This window comes from Musca autumnalis, unplaced genomic scaffold, assembly GCF_047663935.1.
Source record: "Musca autumnalis isolate F117 unplaced genomic scaffold, ASM4766393v1 scaffold_4, whole genome shotgun sequence".
Lineage (NCBI taxonomy): Eukaryota > Metazoa > Arthropoda > Insecta > Diptera > Muscidae > Musca > Musca autumnalis.
This window is the reverse complement of record NW_027411977.1, coordinates 94,823,833-94,849,532: the sequence shown is the minus strand read 5'-3', so window position 1 is coordinate 94,849,532 and position 25,700 is coordinate 94,823,833. Positions and strand designations below refer to the sequence as shown.

The 25,700-nt window shown below is 39.7% G+C and overlaps 3 protein-coding genes across 4 annotated transcripts in view; 2 read left to right on the top strand and 1 right to left on the bottom strand.

Annotated features, from left to right (window-relative positions):
- The window catches only part of LOC141404051 (neurobeachin-like protein 1), a 285,955-nt gene that overhangs the window by 93,595 nt on the left and 166,660 nt on the right, over positions 1–25,700 (bottom strand). The gene's annotated exons all lie outside the window — the stretch shown is intronic.
- Cpr64Ac (Cuticular protein 64Ac) lies at positions 7,523–9,047 on the top strand. Its single transcript, XM_073981891.1, has 3 exons — positions 7,523–7,534; positions 7,632–8,075; positions 8,136–9,047. Exons 1-3 carry the CDS (start codon positions 7,523–7,525, stop codon positions 8,346–8,348), a joined length of 669 nt encoding a protein of 222 aa, XP_073837992.1. The 3' UTR covers positions 8,349–9,047.
- Cpr64Ab (Cuticular protein 64Ab) lies at positions 24,807–25,187 on the top strand (the record flags this gene model as incomplete). Its single annotated transcript, XM_073981889.1, is given in 1 exon segment — positions 24,807–25,187. A coding segment is annotated over 1 exon segment (381 nt), but the record flags the coding sequence as incomplete, so codon positions are not given.

Genomic DNA, 25,700 nt, shown 5'->3' with positions numbered 1-25,700 from the left:
AAATATTAAATTAAATTCGGAAGGGAAATGTGGTTAAAAACGTCAAATAACCTGAACTCGGGCGGTACCGTTATATGGGAGCTATACCAACTATGGACCAATATATCCTATCTTTAACTTGACCTGCTGCAAACAAAAATTCAGTGCCCTATTTTATTTATCTATTTTTGTGGATTCTTTAGTGATTACCACAGACGGACGGGCTAACTTGCATTACAAGCGGAAAAACAAACTTAATTTACCCTCCATACTATGATGGAGGACATAAAAACAATGACTGGCCTAAGGTTATCCAGGTAGTGATATCCTATCTAATAGAGAGTCCACAATGCCGTAAGGTAAGACTTCCACATGTCCATCGTTGTTGTAAGGGGTTACCTCTACTTGTCACTTTCAAAAAATAAAAAAAAAAATTATTGGCTTATTTTGAAGTACAGCTAGTATATAGTATGCCGCAAGAAATTTCGAGTCGATCGGCGTAAAATTGGCTGAGATATGAGCATTGTACATAAAACGGTAATTTTTTTTCGTTCAAATCGAAGTGTTGACTTTGGCAGCTCACAAGGGTTTTGTCCTGTCAGATCCAGTTCGGATTTTATGGCCTCATCTGAACCGGGCTAAATCTACACTTTTTTGCATTTATCAGGCTTTTATCTCAGAAACGAATAGGAATTTGGCCTTACTGTCTTTAGCAATATTGTAGCCCCAAACTAGTAGAACAAATCTTTTGAAAAAAACCACATAAGAAAAACTCCATCTGGGGCATCAAAATCTATAAAATATAGAAAAATGTACATAATTGCTGAAATTCTGGTCAGTATCGGCAAAACTATTGGGAGTTGAACCAAGTAACCTTTTGCAAAAATCTTCCAAATAAAGTTCTCAACAATTTTTTAGAACATTCTGAAACTCTAAAATGCTTACTTCATGTTGTTTCAGCGGTATTTTGCCCCATATCTTTTACAACACGTATTTCAAACACAGTTCACACCAAAAGTTTATTCTTGCATTTCGGATTTCACTACATTATTGACATTTTTATTAAATCGTCGCTGAAAAATGTACTGAAAAAACGGCATAGAGGCATTTTACTACAAAGACATGTTCTGAAGAGTTGTGTATTACATTCCAGGGAATATTTTTCCAAAAGAAAATATTCAGAAAAAATTATCGGTTTTGGAGATACGGTGCGAAATGTATAACAATTTTGGAATTTTTGCATATATATTGAAATTTGAGGCAATAAATGTAGTTTTTCGAGTTCATTATTTCTCCAAATATTTTATTCTTGTCCTTATCTACAAATTTGCTTCAGAGGTCAGAAGAAGATTTGCATTGGTTTCAGAGATATAGCCCCGAATTTCTTTAAAAACTCAATATTTAACCATGTTTAGATGGGGACATAAAATCGGAGCTGGGTTTCTTGTCGTTTGCGTCTGTATTTTCAAAAAATCCTCAGTTCGAATTGTTTGCACAAGCTCACCTTAAAAATGTTGCACAGTGTTATTAGATTCTTAAAACGCACACAAAAACATACCAAGATCGGCCCATCCGTTTTCGAGTTATCGTTGGCACCGCAAAACGCTTTTACAGAAAAAGGGTTTCGCAGGTAGCCATTTACCACAACACTATGCAACATTTTTCAACAACAAAAATTCAAGAAGTAGGATAAGATGTGCTATTTCAGATAAAAGAAAGAACTACTTAAAAATATTGGTAGTTTCTTTGAAAAAAAAAAACTTATGAAAAAAAATTTTTTGGCCTGCACAACTAGGGATAACCCCTTAAAGGTTTTCTGCACCAGTGGAGCCTCGTTAATATCTGTTTGCCACAACAAGTAGCAGGCTAAGTTGCCAAATTCGGACAACAGTTATGTGTTTGTGTATTTTTTTCACTAAGGTTGAGCCAATATGCGTATATCCCAAAATGCCTGCTACGAACTCTTTTGGTCCGTGTAGTGATCCAGGCCATGGATCTGTACCGTTTGCATGATTCGCGTTCACCATATGTCAACGTAGCAACATGTCGATAAGATGTAAAGGATATAGGGAACGGTTGCACTTCCGAGACTGCACCGATCTTAACCGTCTCCAGGACTACTGTGGTAGGAGTGTTGTAGCTGCCTGCTGCGTCAGAACATTTCTCAACGTGTCCCTATCTTCCTCGTCGGATTCATCTCCATTGTTTGAATGGGAGACACTACCGTAGTCTCCCCAACAGCGATTCGATTGTAAAGGTATCCGCAACAAAGTCAGCGAAATTTTACACTTTATTAGACACAGAAATATCATTGGCGCCGCAATCCAGGAATCAAGGTCAGGGAAGGATCTAAAAGAAGAGGAAGAGAAGGGAGCACTTGTCTTCTTTATGCACCAGTCAGTCTAGTACAGACCTATCTCACTTGAGCTTGACTCCCAAAAATACCATATATGGGTCACTAAAGTACGCTAAAGTACATTCCATGTATGGTGGTAGCAGTAAAGTGTGGGACTGTCGAAGTAGAAGTGTTTAATGTGTACATACCGCCGGTGAAAAGTTATGCGTTATATTAGCTCGCTTTTGGATGAAAATAACCGCCAGGTGCACATTTTGCCCTCCCTCCCCCCCCCCCCCCCTCTGCCTTGCTTCGGCCATGGCCGCATTTTGCACTGTGAACGAAGACGCACCAACGAGGATACGAGAAAATGTTGGTACAGACATTACCAATGTGGCACCTGGTCTGATAGATAATATGTCCTGGCAACTCGTCATTTCTCTCGGCTCAGACCACCTTCCTATCACCCACCGCCTTCGCTAACAGACCACCCGACTTCATAGCCTGTGACCGTTGTACTTTTCTGAACCATGGAGAAGCTGATTGGCAAGGGTTGCGAGAATTTACCAATAACCGCTTCAGGAAGCTGTTCATTCCCTCTTATCAGGGACGTAAGAAGGGTGTTTTTTAGAGAAGGGTCCTCCACCGAAATTAAAATTGAACATACATACAGCTGCAGCCGCTCGTTGCATGTGTTCGAATATTCGAAGTCAGACCAGCCAGTGTGGTGACGGGACTAGCAAATGAGTGTGCTGGGGTTTATCGTACGTACCCTGAAGGGTTAGGTAACTTACTCTTGAGTTCAAGTGGCTAGTAGGCAAGTATAAGCGGGAAAAAATGGCTAGACTACCTGAAACAATGCAACAGTGAAACAGGATTAAGTAAATTGTGGGCAACGCTTAAATCACTCTCGAATCCAGGAAAGAAGGATGATAGAACGGCTGTTACTTTAAGGGGGAGCACGAAAAATTACATTTTTCATGAATTTTTTACAAGAAATCTACCAAATTTTTTAGAAGATTTGGTTTTCATCTGATAGATCACAGCTTGAGCTACAACCAGATATTTTTTGTTGAAAAATATTGTACAATGTTCTGACAAATTGCTTCCTACTAAACACTGTTTTTACTAAAGCAGTTTGCGGTGCCCACTGTAGCTCGAAAATTAATTAACCGATCAGCATATGTTTTTGTGGGATCATTAAGAACCTAACCGATCGGATCGAATTTTTAAAACTTTAAAATAAACCAATAAAAAATTTAAGTTTTTGTAAAATTTGTAAGTGGCCATAACCCCTTAAACGGCGTGACAGATCTGAGATTTTAACCAGTAGTTAATAGAGCTCCCCGAAAGTTATATGGCGAAGAGGAGTGTGCTGCACCGTATAAGAGCCCCTCATAGCCTAGGAGGTACCACCAAAATTTATGATGAGCGATGTTGCAGATGTTGTCCAAGACGCGAAATCATCCAAAGCGTTGCTTGAGTCCACACGGAATTTCAATGGTAATGGTTAAACCCTGAGTTGAGTACTTGTGTCGTCAATGTTTCGTTAGCCACCCATATTGTACCAAAAGCCAGGGAAATTGGCAGGGTTGTCCTGTTACTTAAGCAAGGATCCCAGAAATTAATCGCACACACCCCAGTACGGGGCGCCGTTTATAGATTTCAGCAATAAAATGTCGAAGACCTATAGAGTGTAGCAGGGCGGGGTGATATCTCCACGATCGTCATGTATGCGATTGAGTGTACGATCTTGTCGTTGGGTCATATCGTCGATGACGTATGTGATAGTTTAAATATCTGCATAGCTGACTTAGTGTAGTTCTTCCACCTGAGGTAAATGAAAATATCCCCCGCTAAATCCACTGCCACACTGTTCACCATATGGACGGCTGAAATGAGGCTCCCCCTGAACATATTGGTCTATGATATTCTGATTCGGACCACTAACAACCCCAAGATACTGGCTGTAAGATTCGATAGCATGTTCAAGTCGTTGGGTAAGCCGCAGCCTGTGCGGCAAGATCAGAACAGATTTCTCCCTTGTCTCATTTGGGATGTTTGTGGAACAATTTGTATCAGACCTTGGAAGAAGGTCCTCAAGTCGATGGAAACTTTGTGTGGGAGGTACCCGATTAGTACATATTCCAACATGTTCCACAGTGCGCCTTAACTAAATTTAAATGAAAGGTGCTTACATCTGGGAAGTTCTTGCGGATTCTGAAAGTACAATGTTCATAGATGAGAAAAATCAAAAAACAAACAAAAAATCGCCGGAGGGATTTTCAAATAAATCGCGGTCAATGTTGTAGAAGTGAAAATTCTCTATAAGATTGACGTTAATGATTTGTTCAAAGGTTGTACCATTTTTGAGATAAAGAAGCTACATTTTTAGGTTTTTTTTTTGCTAGGGTTTCGCGTTTTTGTATGAATACGGCAAGTCTTATCGATATGGGACCTGAGAAAATCTTATAGCTGTGAAAATTCTCTACAAGATTGATTGTATGATTTTTTCTTAGGCTGTACCATTTGTATACCCTCAGCATTTATGCTAACGAGGGTATATACACTTTCATAAGGGCAAAATGTGCCTCATCGAAATAATGGTTTTAGACCCCAAGTATGTTTGGACGAAATGTGTTTCAGACAATTTGGAGTCGATTGAGCAATGTCCGTCCGTCTATCTGTCTGGCTGGAGCGCACGATAACTCTCGAACGGATGAACCGATTCGGTTCAAATTTTGGCTTTCGTAATATTTTGCCCAAACTTAGTTTAAGTTCGAAGATGAGCTATATCGGTCCACTCCTTCCGGTACCTCCCCCACAAAAGTTCGAAAATGTTCGGAAAATTTGTGCGCACGATAACTCTTGAAGGCAGTAACCGATTTGGTCCATACTTTGCCCATCGTGGAGCGATGGTATAAGTTTCATCAGGGGCAAGTCCATACTTCCTGAGAAAATAGCCTGAAAGTTGCAAAAAACCCCTATGACACCGTGTGAGGAGGTTGGAGGGCAAAATAACTCTCGAACAGGTCTGCCGATTCGGTCCAAAGTTTGGCCTTAGTAATATTTTGTCCAAACATAGTTTAAGTTCGAAGATAAGATAAGTCCACTCCTTCAGGTACCTCCCCCACAAAAGTTCAAAAATGTTCGGAAAAACTGTGCGTACGATAACTCTTGAAGAGAGTGGCCGAATTGGACCATACTTTAGACATCCTATTATATCTACCAGATATATATCAGGTTCAAATTTGGACTATATTTGTCCACTCCATCCGGTACATCACACACAAAATTTCGGATACATGTTCACTTTAAGGCTTGCTTTCGAATCACTTTGATTTTTGTTAAAGCAACTTGCATTCGCTGCCTAAATTGCGATGGTAAAAGTTGTTTCAGGGGCAAGTCCATACTTCTTGAGCAAACATCCCTGAAGTTGTAAAAAACCCCTATGGTACCATATGTAGTGGCTGGAGATCCATTCTTTTTAGTATCTCCTCCGCAAAACTTTTGATCTCTAATCCTAATCAACATTTTTGTCAGTTCAAACGCCCAAAATTTTTTAAACTCCCTAAATAAATGCGTTTTTTGGGAAAAAAATTGTTTCAATATACACAGGCTGAGGGTATATCTCTGTCGGCAAAGCCGACTGATACTTTTTTAATTGTTTAGATATATAAGTTTAAGTTGGGGAATTGCAGTCATGGCATTGTTTTATAAGGAGACGATACAGTCAGTCATCTCAAAAATGGTAAATCATAGGAAAAAGTCGTAAAGGTCAATCTTATAGAGAATTTTCACTGCTACAACATTCTCTTTAGTCGCATTAAGATACGACTCGCGGTTTCCAAGCAAAATCGTGAAAACCTAAAAATGCGAACTTTGACCGCGATTTATTTGAAGATCCCTCCGGCGATTTTTTGTTTTTTGATTTTTCTCGTCTACGAACAATGTAGTTTCAGAATCCGCAAGAACTTCCCAGGTGTAAGCACCTTTTATTTAAATCTAGTTAAAGCGCACCGTTGTTCTATATCTGCACAGAGGGAAAAAGTCGATTCAAAATCAACACCGTATGGTGTTAACATGAGAGCAAGCGTATATTCAATATTTTTACCTCGGCTCGGCTCACTTTGGCCAAGGTACGTTCTTATTTCTCGAAACCGTTGACAACATCTCGCTGCCAAATTGACAACGGCGTGCTCATTTCGAGTACAAACGGTGTTGATACACTATCGACAACGGATGTGGTAGGTTTCCCGCGTATGGTGTCATATTATCTCTGGGTTTGGTGGAAATATTACGATGTGCCAAGTATGGACATACTTGGGGTTTAAAACCACTATTTCGATGGGGTACATTTCTATCGTATCAAAGTGTAGCCTAAAGGCTGAGTATATTAAAGGTCCGCCTTTGTCTCTTCTGTCATGTTCTTTTCATTCTGTATACATCTTAAGTTTGGACAACTCTGATATTTTTGACAATGTGCGTTTTGGCAGCGGAAAACTAAATAAATCAGTTCGCGCATGCGCGTATCTTGTTAGCAGGGGCTTGGTTGATTAGGCATTTTTAAATTGATTTGAACAAGAAAAGTTTGGCTTTAAAAAGGCTGAGAGAAGGAAAAAACAACACTAACAAAACACATAAAAATCAAAACAAAGAGACAAACAAAAAATAAACGCGAATCACTCACAATCACCGAACGATGAAGAAATCATCCGCCAAAGCACAAAACACAAAAACAATATCACAAAACCAGATCTTTCAAATCTTTTTTGATTCGCGGAAAATCCAACAATGAATGTCCAACTATTGTTGTTGTCGTTTTTGTTGGCGCTCAATGCTTGTGTTCTTTTAAAGTATGTTACTAGAGCTGGTGGTCAACACACTGCGTCTATCACATTTTAAGAGTACTGTCTGCCATCATTCGAACCATGTTTCGAAGCTCCACATCATCCGTATACAGTAGCTGAAATTGAGCCTGTGTATAAGTGTGTGTGTTTTAGTGTCTGTGAGCTTCTCGCCGCCGATTTGTTGATAGATGGTCATTGTGTGGCAAGATTGACATTCCTTGGTATATAAAAGTGGAAACTTCTTTCAGAATGCATCTCAAACCAAAGTTAGATATTTGCTAGCGAACAGCAAAAGCAGAAACAGCTCCACAGCTTTGAGGCTTCCTTGCAACAGAGACGACCAAATAATAAATCGATCATGTTTAAAAAGGTAAGGATTTCGTGATGGACCAGCAATCACCATCTTCATAATGATTCTTCATTGGTCTTAAATAAACCGTTTCCTTACGCTTTGTGTGTGGAATTAGGTGCTTTTGGTGCTCAGTGTGTCCTTGTCGATGGCTATTTCGGTGCCTGTCAGTGGTGGCATTAGTCATGGATATGCAGCTGCACCGGCAATTTCTTATGCCGCCCCAGCAGTATCATATGCCGCCCCAGCCGTATCATATGCCGCTCCTGCAGTTTCATATGCCGCACCCGCAGTTACATATGCCGCTGCTCCAGCTAAAGTAGCTGTGGCCGCAGCACCCGCCATTACCTATGCGGCGCCAGCAAAGGTTGCTGTTGCCGCTGCTCCAGCCATTGTTAAAGCTGTTGAACCCGAACCATATGATCCCAATCCACAATACAGCTTCTCCTATGGTGTATCAGATCATTCTACCGGTGATTCCAAATCGGCCCATGAATCTTTGTCAAATGGTGTGGTACATGGTAGTTATTCACTGACAGAAGCTGATGGTTCCATTCGCAAGGTAAGTTTTAACTACAAATGAAAGCTAAACCATTTTATTTGCTTTTTTTCGGTATTTCAGGTAACCTACACAGCGGATCACATCAATGGTTTCAATGCTGTTGTGGAAAAATCTGGAGGAGCTGTTATTGCTGCCAAGCCTGTTGTGGCTGTTGCAGCTGCCCCTGCTATTGCCAAAGTTGCTGTGGCCGCCCCAGCAGTTGCAAAAGTAGCCTATGCTGCTCCAGCAGTAGCCATTGGTCATGGCTATGGTTATGGCGGTTACCACCACTAAGTCATCATTCCACAACTGTGAAGCCCTTACCACCACCACCCACCTTCAAGCGAAAAGGCATTTCTAGTTACCAACCAATGTTGCGGGGGGGAGTGAAGTCGCCTCATCCCCAAACACAACGACGACGACGAAGCACAACGTATTCCGGACTTTGATGTGATTATCTTCGAAGATGGGACAGACAAATTGTCTCGTCGTTAAAGTTTAGTTTTTTTTTTGTTTTAAGTGTTATTAACTTATTTGTTTTTGTTTCTAGTTTCATTACTCACGAACTTTCTCACTCTCATCGATAGCATATTTTTTATTTATTCTCTGTCAACTCTAAATGAGCTTTGCTTCTCATTTGCATACGCCAGGATACTATCACTTGCTCTCTCTCCTCGCTCGCTTGCTTGTGGCGTGCAAATGAGTTGTTGCGCTTAAAAAAACAAAAACAAAAAAGTGGATCCTTGAAGGAGAAAGGCATTGATTGTCCTCCTAAAAGGTCTTACTATTTTTTTTTTGTAAATTTGATTCTTTCTGCTCATTATTGTTGTTATTATTTTATATTGTGTAAATATTTCCAGAGCTTTGCATGTATAGCATGCATGCATGTGTGTGCGGGCGAATATGTGCATCTCTAATAATCATCAGCCGCCATGTATCCATATAGGAATTTATATGTATGTATGTATGTGTATTTACTTATACATATGTATATAGGAATAATTATGTGAGTGTGTTTTAGCATGTAAGTGACTCGAATTTCTCGTAGATTGAATTTTTGATTGGTTCTCTCCAAAAAGAGAAATCGTGTGCATTTACTGAATAAAATGTTCAGTACAAAAATATAAAAAATGTTTATGTATTTTTATTTCATTTAAAAGATGTGGTAAGTCAAGTTCCTCTGAGGCCAGTTTTAAAAAATCTACATCCTGCATTGGCTGCATACACATAGAATCAGGAGCTGCGCTGCAGCGTGTCGTGCGGTCCCAACTCACATGCAGGGTACGAATGGAAACGGCTGAAACATCCGGATCTTAATTGGGCTAAAACCTCTAGCATTTGCCTTGGCAGATAACGTTCTTCTACTGCAATGGATGTGGTATGGTCTCCTGCATCGGTGTGAATGCTACCCAAACATGCAATGCAATATAGGCTCGTTGATCTAGAGGTCCTCTCCTGTTCTATCTGGGCGTGGGAAGCCTGTCCACTATATTGTTCCTGCTGAAGCTATGCAAGGATGCCAGCAAAGGTTAATCGTAGAGACCGATTTCGCTTTTGAGGCCCATAGCAAAGACATTTCAGGCTTTAGTCCTTCACAGCGTCAGAAATAGCTATCCAGCTGCTGATCATTAGAATGGGTTCCGCAAGCAGGACAGCACACCAGAATGCCGCCCTGAGAACTGCAACAGGGTGCCTCCTCATGTCTTCAGTGGACCATCTACATAAGAAGACGACTCTTCCAGTACAGCAACACAATGGCATGCTTTGGTTGCAACACTTGTTCGGGTGTTACCGTGAGAGCCATTCTAATCACCATATGATTGAAAGGACCCCCCACCCAGGCATGTCAGGCGGGATATTCATGATATAGGAAGAACCCCTAGATCAATATGTTGTGCATTTATCTCTCTAAGAGAGTCTTCCTTGACTAAATAACGGAAAATGAGAACAATGAGAACTTTTGCCATTCTAAACACCATATCGTAACCTGAAATGTCCAAAGACGTAACCCTCAAAACCATAAAGGAGAAGCAAAAAACGTTATAAAATGAAAACTGTTTTTATAAAATATCAATCTTATGGAGGCGAATATTTTGGTCATTATCATTCATGTAAGAACGGGTGTAAGTAATGAACCGAAAACCGCCGAAACGCATAGCTTTGGGATCCTCCATTACAACAAAATCTGCAATTTTATCCCATTTTCTGAATGGGATCATTATTTTTCACCGTAGAAGCCTGAAATGTTGCCAGGGCTTGTATTTTAGCTTTATGTATCAGATTCCATCAAAAAGCGGATTTCGATTTGCGTGTGGGTTACGTCTTCGGGCATTAATGGTGACGATATGATGGAAAGGACCCCCCCACCAGGCATGTCAGGCGGGATCTTCATGATCTCGAAAGAACCCCTACATCAATATTTTGTGCATTTATTTCTCTAAGTGAGTCTTTCATTACTTAATAACGGAAATGAGAACAATGAGAACTTTTGTTGTTGTTTCGATAACGAGCATCAGTGCCCTAGATCAAGAAGCATATCAAGCAGGTTTAAATAGAATTCACACGGATGCAGTCGCTGATACCATAAACAACTATCGTGTGAATGCGGTTCTCGGAGCACATACCTACATCTACGCTCGGGATGGTGCAGACGTCTGAATTCTTATAGGGAAAGGATCCATGACACCGTGCAAAACATCCGCCCAGCATGCGTCACAGGCCCGCACAACCCACTGCACCTTCTCCTATTAGCCTGTTAACATTAAGAGTATGTTCCCTAACTCTTGGGTCTTCATGGTACCTACTCCTTTCAAATGTCGAACGTTTGGCTCACTGCCCGACAAAACCAAGGCCACGAAGGAGTAATAGGTGGTACCTATTAACAGAAGGTGATAGTTTCCCTAAAACCAAAACCCAAATTTTAATTAAATTATTTAAGGAGTAATAGGTATCACCAGATTTTCCTATAAAAGGACGGCCGAAATTTGAAGAGGGATTCAATCGTGAAGAGAACCAGTGACGCAAACAAGTGCGGGAACAAAGTACCCCAGGTGAGTTAGAGTGGTGTTTTCTCTTAGACTTTAGTATCCCCTCGCGCTGAACCCTCTGTGGCGTCCATAGCCCTTGGGTCCCCCACCTAGAACTCTGTCCTCGCGCATAACCCTCTATGGCGTCCGTAGCCCTTGGGTCCCCACCTAGAACTCTTCCCTCGCGCTTACCCCTCTGTGGCGTGCGTAGCCCTTGGGTCATCGGCCTAGAATTGTGTCTCGCGTTTAACTTTTTGAGGTGTCCGTAATCCTTGGGTCCTTGGCTTAGAATTGCGTCCCGTGTCCAACCCTCTGAGGTGTCCGTAACTCCTGGGTCCTCGGCTTTGAATTGCGTTTCGGGTCAAACCCACTAAGGTGTCCGTAACCCCTGGGTCCTCGACTTAAAACTGCGCTTCGTGTGTAACCCTCTGAGGTGTCCGTAAACCTTGCGTTTACAATTGCGTTTCGTGTTTAATCTCTGTGGTGTTCGTAGCCCTTGGGTCCCCAATCTAGATCTCGGACCCCGCGCTTAACCCGATGTGGTGTTCGTAGCCCCTCACGTTTAACCCCTTTTAGGAGCTGTCTCCGTTAAGTCCCTTAGGTTCAACCTCTTCCATACATACGTACCAACCCAGTGGAGTACTTAACCAGGTCTCCGCTAACAACCGACAGTAAGGAGTACTGAACCGGGTCTCCTCCGAACGTCATTAGGAGTACTTATCCCGGTCTCTGTCAGCAGCCGGACAATAAGTAGGATTTAGCCAGGTCTTCTTCGAACGTCACTAGAAGTACTTATGCAGGTCTCCGCGAGTAACAAGATAATAAGGAGGATTTAGCAAAGCCTTCCCCGTACGTCGCTTGGAGTACTTATCCTGGTCTCCACGAGCATCAGGACAATAAGGAGTACTTAGCCAGGTCTCCTCCGAACTTCAGTAGGAGTACTAACCCAACTCCCTGCCAACAAACGGACAATAGGGAATGCTTAGCTCGAACTTCACTAGGGATCTACCACCAAACCCCGAATTAGGCAAACCAGCCGGTTTACCCGATTGGAACACCGCTGTTAGTCCAAGGGGCGTGGCCGACGCTGAGTAACTATTTAAGTTCCGAACCCTGTCAGAGACAAACCACAAACAAAACCCTAATAAAACTCAAACTTTTGATTAAAGCCCAAATATTCGTGTGTTCCCAGCAAAATTTGAAGGGAGGGGTTCCATGCGATGACGTGATTTCATGGCATCTTTTGCACTGGTTCAAACAAAGTCGTGAAAGATCCGATCTTTTCATTAGCATTTGAACCCATGCAAAGGAAGTCGTGAAAGATCCGATCATTTCATTAGCATTTGAACCCATTCCATCGATCCAATAGAGATGAATTTTGTGTTTTTATTTAAACACATTTTTCTAAATATATCAGATTAATTATTTACAATAGGCTTGATGTTGTCGGAGACTCCAAATCACAACCAACGTTGTTAAAACTCTCGTCGTAATGATAATGTCATGTCAAAACATTGGTGAAAATGACATGTCAAAGCATTGGTGAAAATTACATATCAAAGCATTGGTGTAAATGAAATGCTTTGGGTCCAAAAATGTATAGCATCTTTTGGGGTCCACGCTCATATAAAATTAATCGATAAAGATGCTAAAAAGATGACATGCCAGATTACTTGCACCCATGATTGAATGGCATCTTTGGCATCGAACATTTTGCTGGGTTGTTACTCTTTCGGTCACTATAACATAAATTTCTGTTGTTGTTGTAACAGTGTTTATTAATATGTTTGTATGTTCGTTCCTCTTTTCAATCTGGCTCTGGGTCTATCTCCAGTTCCAGGAAAGTGGCTGCTGCAATGGAATGTAACCACAGATCCACTGGAGTTAGATGAGTAGGTTTTGCTGGGCAGTTGAAAAGGTGTTTTGTGTCGTGGGGGCCCATACCGCATACTGGGCAGATGTCTTGTATGGCGCGGTCGATTTCCGCCCAATATGAATTTAGGCGACTGCAATATCCCGAGCGTGGTTGAGCCAAAACCACTCTAGGTTGTTGTGGCAGCTGACGCTCCTCAGCGAGGACTTTATTCACACTATATTAGCTTATGGCCTTAGCAACTGCATCCGTGTGAATACTATTTAAACCTGCTTGATATGCCTGTTGATCTAGGGGTTCGCTCCTACATTGTTGGACCTCCCTCTCTAGAGCATGAATATCCTTCCTGATATGCCTGCATGTGTGGGGCCTAGCCAGCAGATGGTGATTAGAATGGCTCTCACGGTAACACCCAATCAAGTACTGGAACGAAAGCATCTCATTGTGTTGCTTTACTGGAAGAATCTTTGCCTCCTCCTGTAGATGGTTCACTGTGGTCAACAAGGTTTCTTTATCTGCAACCCAAGTGCTGCCGGCTAGGGACTTGAGGACCTTGTTCCTACTTTTCAGTTTGTCGCAGATAGCTGTGGCGTGCGCGCACTCATGAAAGTAGTGTCGAATGTGACCCCTAAATTTCTGTGACAGACTCTGGTCCGACGCAAGCTATCCAAGCAATAGAGAGGGAAGTTGTCGTTACAAAAGAAGGGAATGGATACAGAAAATCACGGGGTCAGAGGACATCGTCACCTAAATGCCCAACGACGAACCCTTAACGTAACCCTTTGAGGGTTACGTCTTTGGGCATTTCAGGTGACGATATGAAGTCTGGTGGTCTATTAACGAAGGCGATGATGATAAGTGGTTTGAGCAATGGTAAATTACGGGTTGCCAGGACACGTCATTTATCCTACCGGCTTATGTCTGGTGACCTGTGGCAATCTGCTCTTATTATCGTAGGAGTGTCTTCGTTCTCTGTACAAAATGTGAAACTAAGCACGGAATTCCAAAAGCTCAAGACGGCACCAAAGTCACAGCGGTATGTACACTAGGGTTATGACTTTTTTACATCCTGGTATTCGTGTATCATATCTTGATGAAATTTCACCTAAGATTAGTTAAAATCTTATAAGGCAATAAAAACCCTTATGCAAAACCTTTTGAAAACCTTTTATTGTACAAGTAGGCAAATATATAATTGAACGCAAGCTTTACAGCCACATGTATGTATAGAGATGGCCAGTGGGTAAATACCCAATGGGTAAATACCCGGTAAATTGGGTAAATACCCATTTGTGGGTATTTATTTGGGTATTTACTATATTGAATCGCCAATACAACATCTTACACCCTATTTCTGGGTTTAGGTTGTGAAATCATTTCAAAATGGATAGTTTTATAATACTTTAAACAAGTGGATAAATACTTGGGTAAATACCCGAGTATTTACCCAAATGTTGGGTAAAAACTATTTAACTGCCGAACCACTTGACGTAGCCTGACGAAATTTGGCTCAAATCTTATTTATATCAAGAGAACATCCGGTATTGGAAATGGGGTCCCTGGGTCCATGTTTTGATATATCCCCCATATAACCGTACCTCCCGATTTAAGGTATTTTTCACCTATTAGCCACATATTTCAACCAAATTGGCTGTAAATTGGCACAGTGAGTCCCAAATGAGTATAAAATATCCTTGCAAACATTTGTCAATGTAGGTCCACGATTTCTTATAGCCCCCATATATGGGTACCCCGATTTCGAGTATTTACCCAAATATAGGGTGAACACTCTTTATATGCCGAACCACTTGACATAGGCTGACAACATTTGGCTCAAAACTTTCTTATATCAATAGTATTGAAGGTATTGAAAATGTAGTCCCTGGGTCCATGTTTTGGTATAGCCCCCATATAGCCGTACCTCCCGATTTAAGGTATTTTTCATCTATTAGCCACATTTTATAACCAAATTGGCTGCAATTTGGCACAGTGAGTCCTCAATGAGTATAAAATATCCTTGCAAACATTTGTCAATGTAGGTCCACGATTTCTTATAGCCCCCATATATGGGTACCCCGATTTCGAGTATTTACCCAAATATAAGGTAAAAACTCTTTATATGCCGAACCACTTGACATAGGCTGACAAAATTTGGCTCAAAACTTTCTTATATCAATAGTATTAAAGGTATTGAAAATTGAGTCCCTGGGTCCATGTTTTGGTATAGCCCTCATATAGCCGTACCTCCCCATTTAAGGTATTTTTCATCTATTAGCCACATTTTATAACCAAATTGGCTGTAATTTGGCACAGTGAGTTCCCAATATGTCTAAAATGTTCTTGCAAAAAATTGCACATGGACCCAGGGACTCCATTTTCAATACCTTTAATACTATTGATATAAGAAAGTTTTGAGCTAAATTTTGTCAGCATACGTCAAGTAGTTCGTTCGGCAGATAAAGAGTTTTTACCCTATATTTGGGTAAATACTCGAAATCGGGGTGCCCTTATATGGGGGCTATGATAAATCGTGGACCTACGTTGACAAATGTTTGCAAGGATATTTTATACTTATTGACTCACTGTGCCAAATCACAGCCAATTTGGTTGTATAATGTGGCTAATAGGTGAAAAATACCTTAAATCGGGAGGTACGGCTATATGGGGGCTATATCAAAACATGGACCCAGGGACTCCATTTTCAATACCTTTAATACTATTGATATAAGAAAGTTTTGAGCCAAATTTTGTCATCCTACGTCAAGTGGTTCGGCAGATAAAGAGTTTTTACCCTATATTTGGGTAAGTACTCGGGTATTTACCCAAGTATTTACCCACTTATTTAAAGTATTGTTAAACTATCCATTTTGAAATGATTTCACAACCTAAACCCAGAAATAGGGTGAAAGATGTTGTATTGGCGATTCAATATAGTAAATACCCAAATAAATACTCACAAATGGGTATTTACCCGGTATTTACCCACCGTGTGGGTATTTACCGGGTAAATACCCGGTAAATACCATCTCTATGTATGTATGTAACATTATAAGGATCATCAAATACAGAATGAAGTTAAATATTTGGGTTGTCATTGGAGTGGATGCATCTCAGAGGGACGTTGTCCGTGTTACGGCAGGAGATATTTAAGTTTGACATATCTTTAATCGCACGCACACTGCACTGGTTGCATCGGTCAATATTTATTGGTAATTTAGCTTTTCTCCAGTGAGTATTCAAGCTTTTGAAAGCTGTTGGATAGTTATTCAGAGTTACATATAGTTATTTGAAATCTTCAGGTCGGAACTATTGACTACTGGACCAATGATCAGCCCATGAGTAAGAAATGAATGAGCACATTTTATGTAACCTATTCTTGGCTTCAGACACACAAATAAGTACTCGAGGTTTGGTGATTTAATGCGAAGAATGCGATTCATTACAAAATGCTGAACTTTGATGTGGGATGATCTCTCTTTTCGAACATTTGCTGTAGTCAAAATACAACGTCTGCCCTTTTAGTCGGAAATGCTTCCCCTGGTACAGTATACGAACGAGAGACGAGGTGGACCAAAGTGCCTACTAAGAATATTCAGCAAAGTGATTGAACTTCATAACCGTTTTAAGATACTCTCGGTATAGGAACTTGTAATTAATCACATTTGTTTGTCACAGTGTTATGCTACAACTGTTATTTATGTATTTTTCATGGCTGTAAAATTAATGTTTCAATTTACATAAAGACGACAACACAACGATGATTAATATTGACAATGAAGACGACGACGATGGCGGCGGCTAAGCCTCCATGGAAAACGGCAATCTTTTACAAATTAAAACCGCTGTAAGAAGCGTAATGAGCCAGTTATTACAACCAAAGAAGACGTCACAGAAGACTTAACGGCTGACACTAATACGTCTTTCGTCGTTCATGAAATAATGAATGGTTTAACGAAGCATTTAAACGGTTGCTATAAAAAATTATAGCTACTTTTTGAAGAGTTGAAAAAAAAAAATAGTCATGGTAGTTATTATGTTATTATGGTGATGGGTATATTAAACATAACATGACACAGTGACTAACTGACCGCCAAGTAGCGGAATAACGTTTTTCTTGGCACGTTGTCTAAGTTAAGGTACACTAAGTAAATATATGGTGCTCCCAATGACAGTAATATGCACGGGTGGTGGTGGACAATTTTTTGGTTTTTTGGGTGAATCAAAGACTTTCCATTTATGGCCAACATGCGGTGCGGTAGCTAAATTTATGGTTTTCCAAAAAAAAAAAAAAACTTATGTAATAAGTTTATTTGACCCACCTACAACGTGGTTGCAATATTTGGATAATTTTGGCAAAGGCCAAAGAAGACACCGGTTGGCTGACTGGCGGCGGTCAGCTATCATGCAATATTGTAAATTATTGGTAAGTTTTGTTAAATTGTATGGCTTTGGACTGGAAGATAGACCAAGACGACACATTTTTATTTTCTTTAAAAAGCCTGTCACTGCCAATGGAAGCCATCAGTCAAATACTGCAATTAAAGTGATCAACACTTAATCAGTTTCATTTACAAACTAAATCAACAATATTTTTTCCCAAGCATAAAATGGCTTTCCTAAAGGTGAGTGGGTGGAAGTGCTGATTGGTGTGTGATATAAAGTTGGTCATTGGACATTATAATAGTAGGAGGATAAGCCCAAAAGTGATTATTGAAATTAAAATCAAAGGAATAATGGTGTGAAATTTGAATATCAAAGGACATTCTTCGAAATCAAGAATAAGAAATAAAAATTAAAAAATATTTATTTTAAAAGTGTATCAAATGGGAAAAGCCTTAAAATATTCGTTAAAAAAAGAAAATAAAAATTAAACATTTGTGAAATAAATATCTCCTGCCAAACATGTGCTCTTGTAACCGAAACTTTTTCGTCGTTACTATTCTAACTTCGTTTACAGAGTGTCGATGGTGGCAATCTCTGGACTTAATGTTACCAGGAAAGTATTGGCCTTTAGCGTGAAAAGTAAAAGGTGGTGATGTGGTCCTGATAAAGCACTGCACAAAGGATAACTATAGCCACAGGAAACATATTGCGAGGACATATACATAGTTACAACAACGACTTCATGATCTTCAGTGGTTATATTTTTTCTATGAACATATGAACGAAAACAAAAAGGAGTAAGACAGAGCTATAGTCGGACGGGGTCAACCATTTGATACCCTAGACCACAGACGTGGCCCGCAGTTCTCTGTCCCTCCCCGAAATAGTATTTTTTTACGATTTTTTTATAGTTTACTCGCAAAAGTTCAAATTTTGTCCATTGGGCCCCCGAAATGGTGTCGAGGTGTGTTTCTGGCTACATCCCAGTCCTTCACCACTAACCCTGGGCATTAGCTTTCCGCAAATTTTCTTTGTATCCATCCGGTCATAAACACACACGTTGATGTACAAGATAAAATACCATCAGCCTTAAGGCTAACGACACACAATGTCGCGAGTTCATATTAACTGTGGCCAAAAATAGAAGGAGTTGTCGTAGGTCCATCAATTTTGGTACACGTACCTATTATTGACTTACAATCTTCAGGACAAAAAATTGGGTTGGTCGGTCCACGTTTTGATATAGCCCCCATAGAACCGTACCTCCCGATTTTCGGCATTTTGAATATTTCAGCCTCATTATTACACAGAAATTGCTGAAATTTGGTATTTAGTCTTCGTAGGGGGCATTATACCTTCACCTTGAAATTTGTCTGCATAGGTCCACACCTTCATATAGCCCCCATAGGAAGGTACCTCCCGATTTTCGGTATTTTGGAGGTTTTATCCTGATTATAACACCGAAATGACTGAAAATTGGTATTAAGTCTCCGTTGGCGGACTTATAACCTTCCACTAGAAATATGTCGGTATAGGTCCTCGTATTCCTATAGCCCCCATAGAACCGTGCCTCCTCATTTTCGGTATTTTGAGTGTTGTGGCCTCATTATCCACCCGATATGACTGAAATTTGGTGTTTAGTCTTCATATTATTTGTGGGCACATTGAATATATCAAACTCTTGTCTTTATATATGAGAGATTTCCTTCAAAAAATTTTTTTACCGATAAGTGGTCAGAAACCGGTCAATTTTTTTTTTGTAAAAAATCGAATTTTGATTTTCGCTGTTCACAATTTTTTTTAAAAATTGATATTTTAAAATTCTCTCGTTTTAAAGCAAGATTATTAGGTACTTAATAAGCCCACAAAAATATATGATGATCGGTTCATTCGTTTTCGCGCTATAGCCAACACCGCAAAACGATTTGTTAAAAAAGGGGGTATCCTCTCAGTGAGGTGGTCGCTGAAAAGGTGAAATGACACATTCGTCTGCAAACCTCTGCAGCTGGGACCTTTATATATTTGAAGTACTCACTTTTTACTACTCATGCAGCAAAAAATATCGATTTTTTCCCACTCCACTCAATTTAAAATTTGCTTCAGAAAATTAATAAACTTAGTAATACATGTTTGGGTAAATGTAAACACCATATGATTAATGTTTACATGCAAACAAAAGTGTAGCCAAGTTTATTACATCCCAAAAGAACTTAGGAAACATTTTTGCAGCTACCGTTACTTTTAAATTTTAAATATTACCGCATTATATAATTTATTAATTTTAGAGAAAAAACACAAAAATACGTATTAATTAAAATTGTCGGATTTAAATCCTCATATAGCAAAAACTACTTCACGTATCAGTACCAAAATTTAGATTCTTCTTGATTAATATGTTTTCTATCACTCCCCATCAATAAATTTGTTCAACGAAGTATTTAGTTTTTACCATTTTTGGCCACGGTCGTGACACTGTGCGACACTTTCAGATCAGAAATGTGCCTCAACGAAATAATGGCCTTAAGTATCTTAAGTATCGATTTAGTCCTGTCGTGGTGCTCACGATAAATATCGAACAGACCGACCACATCGTAATATTATGTCCATACTTATATCGGGTTCGAATTTGGACTATGTGAGGCTCTCAGCGCCAAAATGGCCTAAACCACATGCTCAAAAAATCAAAATGGCTACAAAAATATAACCGGAACCTTTTGAAATAAATACTAAAAATCTCCATATTGCATTGTTTTAGCAGGTAGTATAACCTAGGGTTATAAAATGCAATATGAAGTTTTTTAATTATACCCTACACCACTATGTGGGGAGGGTATTATAAGTTGGTTTTGGCCAAAAAGTTTGTAACGCATCGAAATAATGGTCGCAGACCCATACTTATATATACCAAAATGAATGTCTCGACGAGCTGAGTCGATCTGGCTATGTGTGTCCGTCCGTCAGTCCGTCCGTCCGTCGGATCGTCACGAAATTTTGGATGTTGATGGGGGTCCCGGAGGGGAAGAAGCCTATTGATTTTGGTGATGGTCGGATAATATTTAGGTGTCAGAATGGGCAAAAAACTTATGTGGATAAAAAGACAACGCTTTTTTCCAAAGCGAATATCTCAGCTTCTATACGGGGTATACCAAAAGCAAAACTTGACAATAAAAGTAGAAAATATCGCCTTTCTAATGATGTAAAGTAGGTTCTCGTAGGTGATCAAACAACGAAGATATAACAATAGTCGCAAATAAAACCCAAATTTTCAGTTTTGCGATTTTAATTATAATGACGAATATCACAACTTTGGTTGGGGACTTTCCAAAAGCAAAGCCAGGCTGTGAAAGTAGAAGATCCCGTCTTTACAATGATGTAAACTAGGTCGGCGTAGGTGACCAAATAACGGAGATATCGCAATAGTAGTTAATACATCCCATTTTTCCACTTTTTTGGAAATCACGCTACAGGTCTCAATTTTGATCGGATCGTCACGAATTTTCGAGGGTTAATGGGTGTCACACAGATGAAGAAGCCTATTGATTTTGGTGATGGTCGGATAATATTTAGGGGTCGTAATGGGCAAAAAACTTATTTGGAGAAAAAGACAACGTTTTTTTTCCAAAGCGAATATCTCAGCTTCAATATGGGGTATACCAAAAGCAGAACCTGGCCATGAAAGTAGAAAATATCGCCTTTCTAATGATGTAAAGTAGGTTCTCGTAGGTGATCAAACAACGAATATATCGCAATAGCCGCTAATAGAACCAAACTTTTTATTTTTGCGATTTTAATAATAATGACGAATATCACAGCTTCGGTTGGGGATCTTCAAAAAATAAGTCTGACTATGAAAGTAGAAAATCCCATCTTAACAGTGATGCAAAGTAGGTTGGCGTAGGTGGCCACATAACGGAGATATCACAATAGTCGGCGATACATCCCATTTTTTCATTTTTTTGTAATCACGCTAAAGGTCGCAATTTTAATCGGATCGTCACGAAATTTTGGGGGCTAATGGGGATCCTACAGAGAAAGAAGCCTATTGATTTTGGTGATGGTCGGATAATATTCAGAGGTCGGATTGGGCAAAAAACTTATTTGGAGAAAAAGTCAACGTTTTATTTCAAAGCGAATATCTCTGATTCTAAAAGGGGTATATCAAAAGCAAAACCTGCTGATGAAAGAAGAAAATATCACCTTTGCAACGATGTTACGTAGGTTGTCGTAGGTAGTCAATTAATGAAGATATCGCAAAAGCCGCTAATAGAACACAACTTTTAATTTTTGCGATTTTAATAATAATGACGAATATCACAGCTTTGGTTCCGGACCTTCCAAAAGCAAAGTCTGACAATGAAAGTAAAAAATCCCATCATTACAATGATGTAAAGCAGGTTGGCGTAGGTATCCAAATAACGGAGATATCGCAATAGTTGGTAATACATCCCATTTATCCACTTTTTTGGAAATCACGCTACAGGTCGCAATTTTAATTGGATCGTCACGAAATTTTGGGTGTTATTGGGGGTCCCACAGAGGAAAAAACCTTTTGATTTTTAATAATGGATATTATTCAGGGGTCGGAATGTGACAAACAAAAATATTTGGAAAAAAGGCCAACGTTTTATTTCAAAGTTAATATCTCTCTTCTGTAGGAGGTATATCGAAAGCAAAACCTGGCAAGGAAAGTAGAAAATATCACCTTTACAACGATGTGAAGTAGGTTGTCATAGATGGTCAAACAACAGAGATATCGCAATAGTCGGTAATGCATCCCTTTTTCCATTTTTGTGCAATCACACTACGAAATTTTGATCGGATCCTCACGAAATTTTGGGGGTTGATGGGGATCTAACACAGAAAGAAGCCTATTGATGGTTGGCATACATCCCATTTTTCCATTTTTTATTTGAGTTGTACTGTCGATGCACTTAAATACGTTTCAAAAAAATTGACCTGTGTTAATGTAGACATTCAGAGCTAAGGCGCTAAGCTATCCCAATTTTAATATTTTGAATTTTATTAGTCAAAAGCTTTCGAACAGGGGTAGTGGTGTAGGGTATCACATAGTCGGCCCCGACCCGACTATAGCCTTGGCTCACTTGTTATGTATTTTAAAAGCTTCTGGTTAGATCTTTATGATTAGTTTGATTTTTTTTTAACATGTGGGTTAGGCCGTTTTGGCGCTGAGCTCCTCACATGTGTCCACTGTTTCGGGTAACTATCACAAATGTCAAAATTTTTGAGGTAATGGTTCAAAAGCTCTAGAAAACCCTTCCGACATTAACGAAAATATTCCCACGGCAGGTTCTTCGACAAGGGATTGACCACCACACAACACTTGTGTTCCGACCAGCAGCTTGTGCTCCAACAGCAGCGGCACAAGCAGCACTTAAGGGGTTAATTCCAGTTGTGCAGGCCAAAAAACTCATTTTCATGCATTTTTTTTAAAGAAACTATTAATATTTTAAGTAGATCTTTTTTCTACCTGAAAGAGCACATCTTAAACTATTTCTGCAATTTTGCTCCGGTCGACTTTTTGCAACATACTCTACCTGTACTTTACAATTAACCAATAAAATTTTTTCGATTTTTTGAAACTGACAAGTAGGGGTAACCCCTTAACACCAGCCTTTGCTTTTCATTATTCATTATTTTTGCAAAAAATAATTGCGAGCTAAGATCGAAAAAGTGGACTTTATGAATAGTGGACTTTATGAGACGGAAGATGGTGGTGGAAATCAAGCCCCCGAACAACTGTAGCTTACAGCTATGTGATGATTACAACGTACTGAGAAAATATCTCACCAGAAATCGAGATGGGGTGTTAGGTTTCCTGTAGCACAAGTCTGTCCAATACAGACCTATGTCGCTTGAGCTGGGCTCTAATAATCCGTACATGGAGCGTATGGGGTAGCAGTCAGGTGTGAAACTGCCGAGGTAGAGTTGTTGCACGTATACATCCCGCCGATTACTCCAGGCCGCTGTACTCCAGGTTATAGACTCAACATTAACTTGCTTTTGGAAGGTCATAACCGATTGGTTTTGTGGGACATTAATGTTCATCATGAATTGTGGCATTCGTTAGGCACAATAAACAGGGGTTTAGGAGCTGGATAAGCAGACTGATAGCTCTACGTTTTGCACGGTCAATGAGGATGCCACTACCAGAATTAAATCATCTGCAGAATTATAACATTGGAGCCTGAATAATTGAATTGTTGACAAAGATTAAGTCAATCTCGGACCCTGATAAAAAGGAAGATATGATCTCGGTCACATTTGGCCACCTTATGCTGATTGATCCGAAGAATAGTGCAATTTATTTTAATCAACATTTCGTCGAGCATCTTGTCGGTGAGAGGCCGAAGAGAAGAGTACTACGTCGTATTAGATATTTTGCAGAGGATGAACCACCACAATTCACAATGGAAGATGTTGCAAATGACATCAGGAACGCTAAGTCATGGAAAGCGTTAGACCCTGACGGAAACTCCATAGTGAGGCCGAAAAAGTTGGATGACCCGGAGTTACAAAAGCTCTCAACTTGTTACTATCCAACCACAACGTGCCGAAGCCTAGAAAATTGGCAGGGTGGTTCCGCTATTGAAGCCAGGGAAGGATGTCTGCAAAGGTGAAAAGTAAAGATCGTTGCACGGCATATCTACACATAGTAAAAGCCGTTCGATAGGACAGGGTTGGTGGCGTTCGACTTATCAAAAGCCTTTGATACTGTCAAGCACTCCACTCTGTTTCAGGACATTGAGCAGATTACCCTCGGACAAACTTTGAAACGTTGGAAAATCAATAATTTTGTGGACGTTGAGCTGGTACTTATACATACATACATATCGCTCATTTACTCAAATAGTGACACATCTCAAAAAATCCAGTTTCGAGAAAAACGAGTTTTAAGTTGGCCATTGAAATTTGACTTCCTAACTCAAAAAACGCATTTTTGAGTTATGCCACTCTTTGAGTAAATGAGCGATATATATGTTGCAATGCGGCCTTTGGTCTCAATTTACATTTTGTAGAGGTCTTTTCCTCTTTTCAAGTCCATTCGCATCAAACAGTCTTAAGGCAACTGTTAAGCAACGTTTTTTTTTCTGCACCGCTTGTACTCTTCTAGAAGTTTTGCTAATTTTGCACAAATTGGTTGATCTGGAATGAGCGGGAAATCCAATGTTTTGATTCTTAGATCCATCCATAAGCTTTGAATCGGGCCTTAAATAATGAGCGTTCATAAATGTAACTTACTTAAAAAAATCATCCCAAAAGGTAGCCAATGGAAAAAAAACACACATAAATATAAAATGCAATTTCCTTCCTTTGTCCACTATTATGTAATCGCTTTTAATAATACACTTTAGGAACAATGATAGGACAGTAACCTCTACCAATGATAGCCAATCACCCAATCATTTGAAACATGTAATAATATTTCTTTAAAATGTTCATCTTTTAATTTAGATTACTTTCATCTGTTTGGCTATGGTAGCTGCCATGGAATGTGCTCTACTGAGAACTGCTGCTCCTGTGGCTGTTGGCCCAGCACCTGTAGCTGCTGCTGTCCCCATCAATACCCAATATGATCCCCATCCTCAATATGCCTTTGCCTACAATGTGCAAGATGCTTTGACCGGTGACAGCAAGAGCCAACAAGAAGTTAGAGATGGTGATGTTGTAAAGGGTTCCTATTCCGTTGTCGATGCCGATGGTTCCTTGCGCACAGTTTTCTATACCGCTGATCCCATCAATGGTTTCAATGCTGTTGTACAACGTGGTCCCGTGCCAGCTGCTGTAGCTGTTGCTAGACCCGTGGCTGCTGTGCCTGCACGTGTATTTTAAGTTAAACAGGACCTTTCACCCCCCCCTTCCCCACCTTATTCCTTGGACTATCTTCTCCCAACCATCTCTTCTTCGTAGTCATATAGTGATCTTTGTTAAGTAATATTTAGGTAAATGTCATTATTATTTAAAAAAAATATTTGTTTATTGTTGTTATCTATAGTTTGTATTTAAAAATTAAATAAAAGAAAAAAATATTATTTTATTAAAAACACACACATATTTATTTCCAAAATTCTTACAATCTTTTTGAGATCGAAACTAAAGCTCTATCTACAAAGTGCCACAATAAATTTTACGCACACCTTGTACAGTGGGTTGGTGCTATGACAATGATTTAAGACTCCGCAAAGTAAAATTGCAGTTTCTTGATCGTGTCGCTGTCTTTTTCGGTGGGTTTTTTTATCCTATCTTGGCAATAAATCAAAATGTTACGAGCTGTTCAAAGACAACGAACGACATGAGTGTTTGAGGTGTAAAATCATTTCCAATCTCTTACTAATAGTTAGGGAA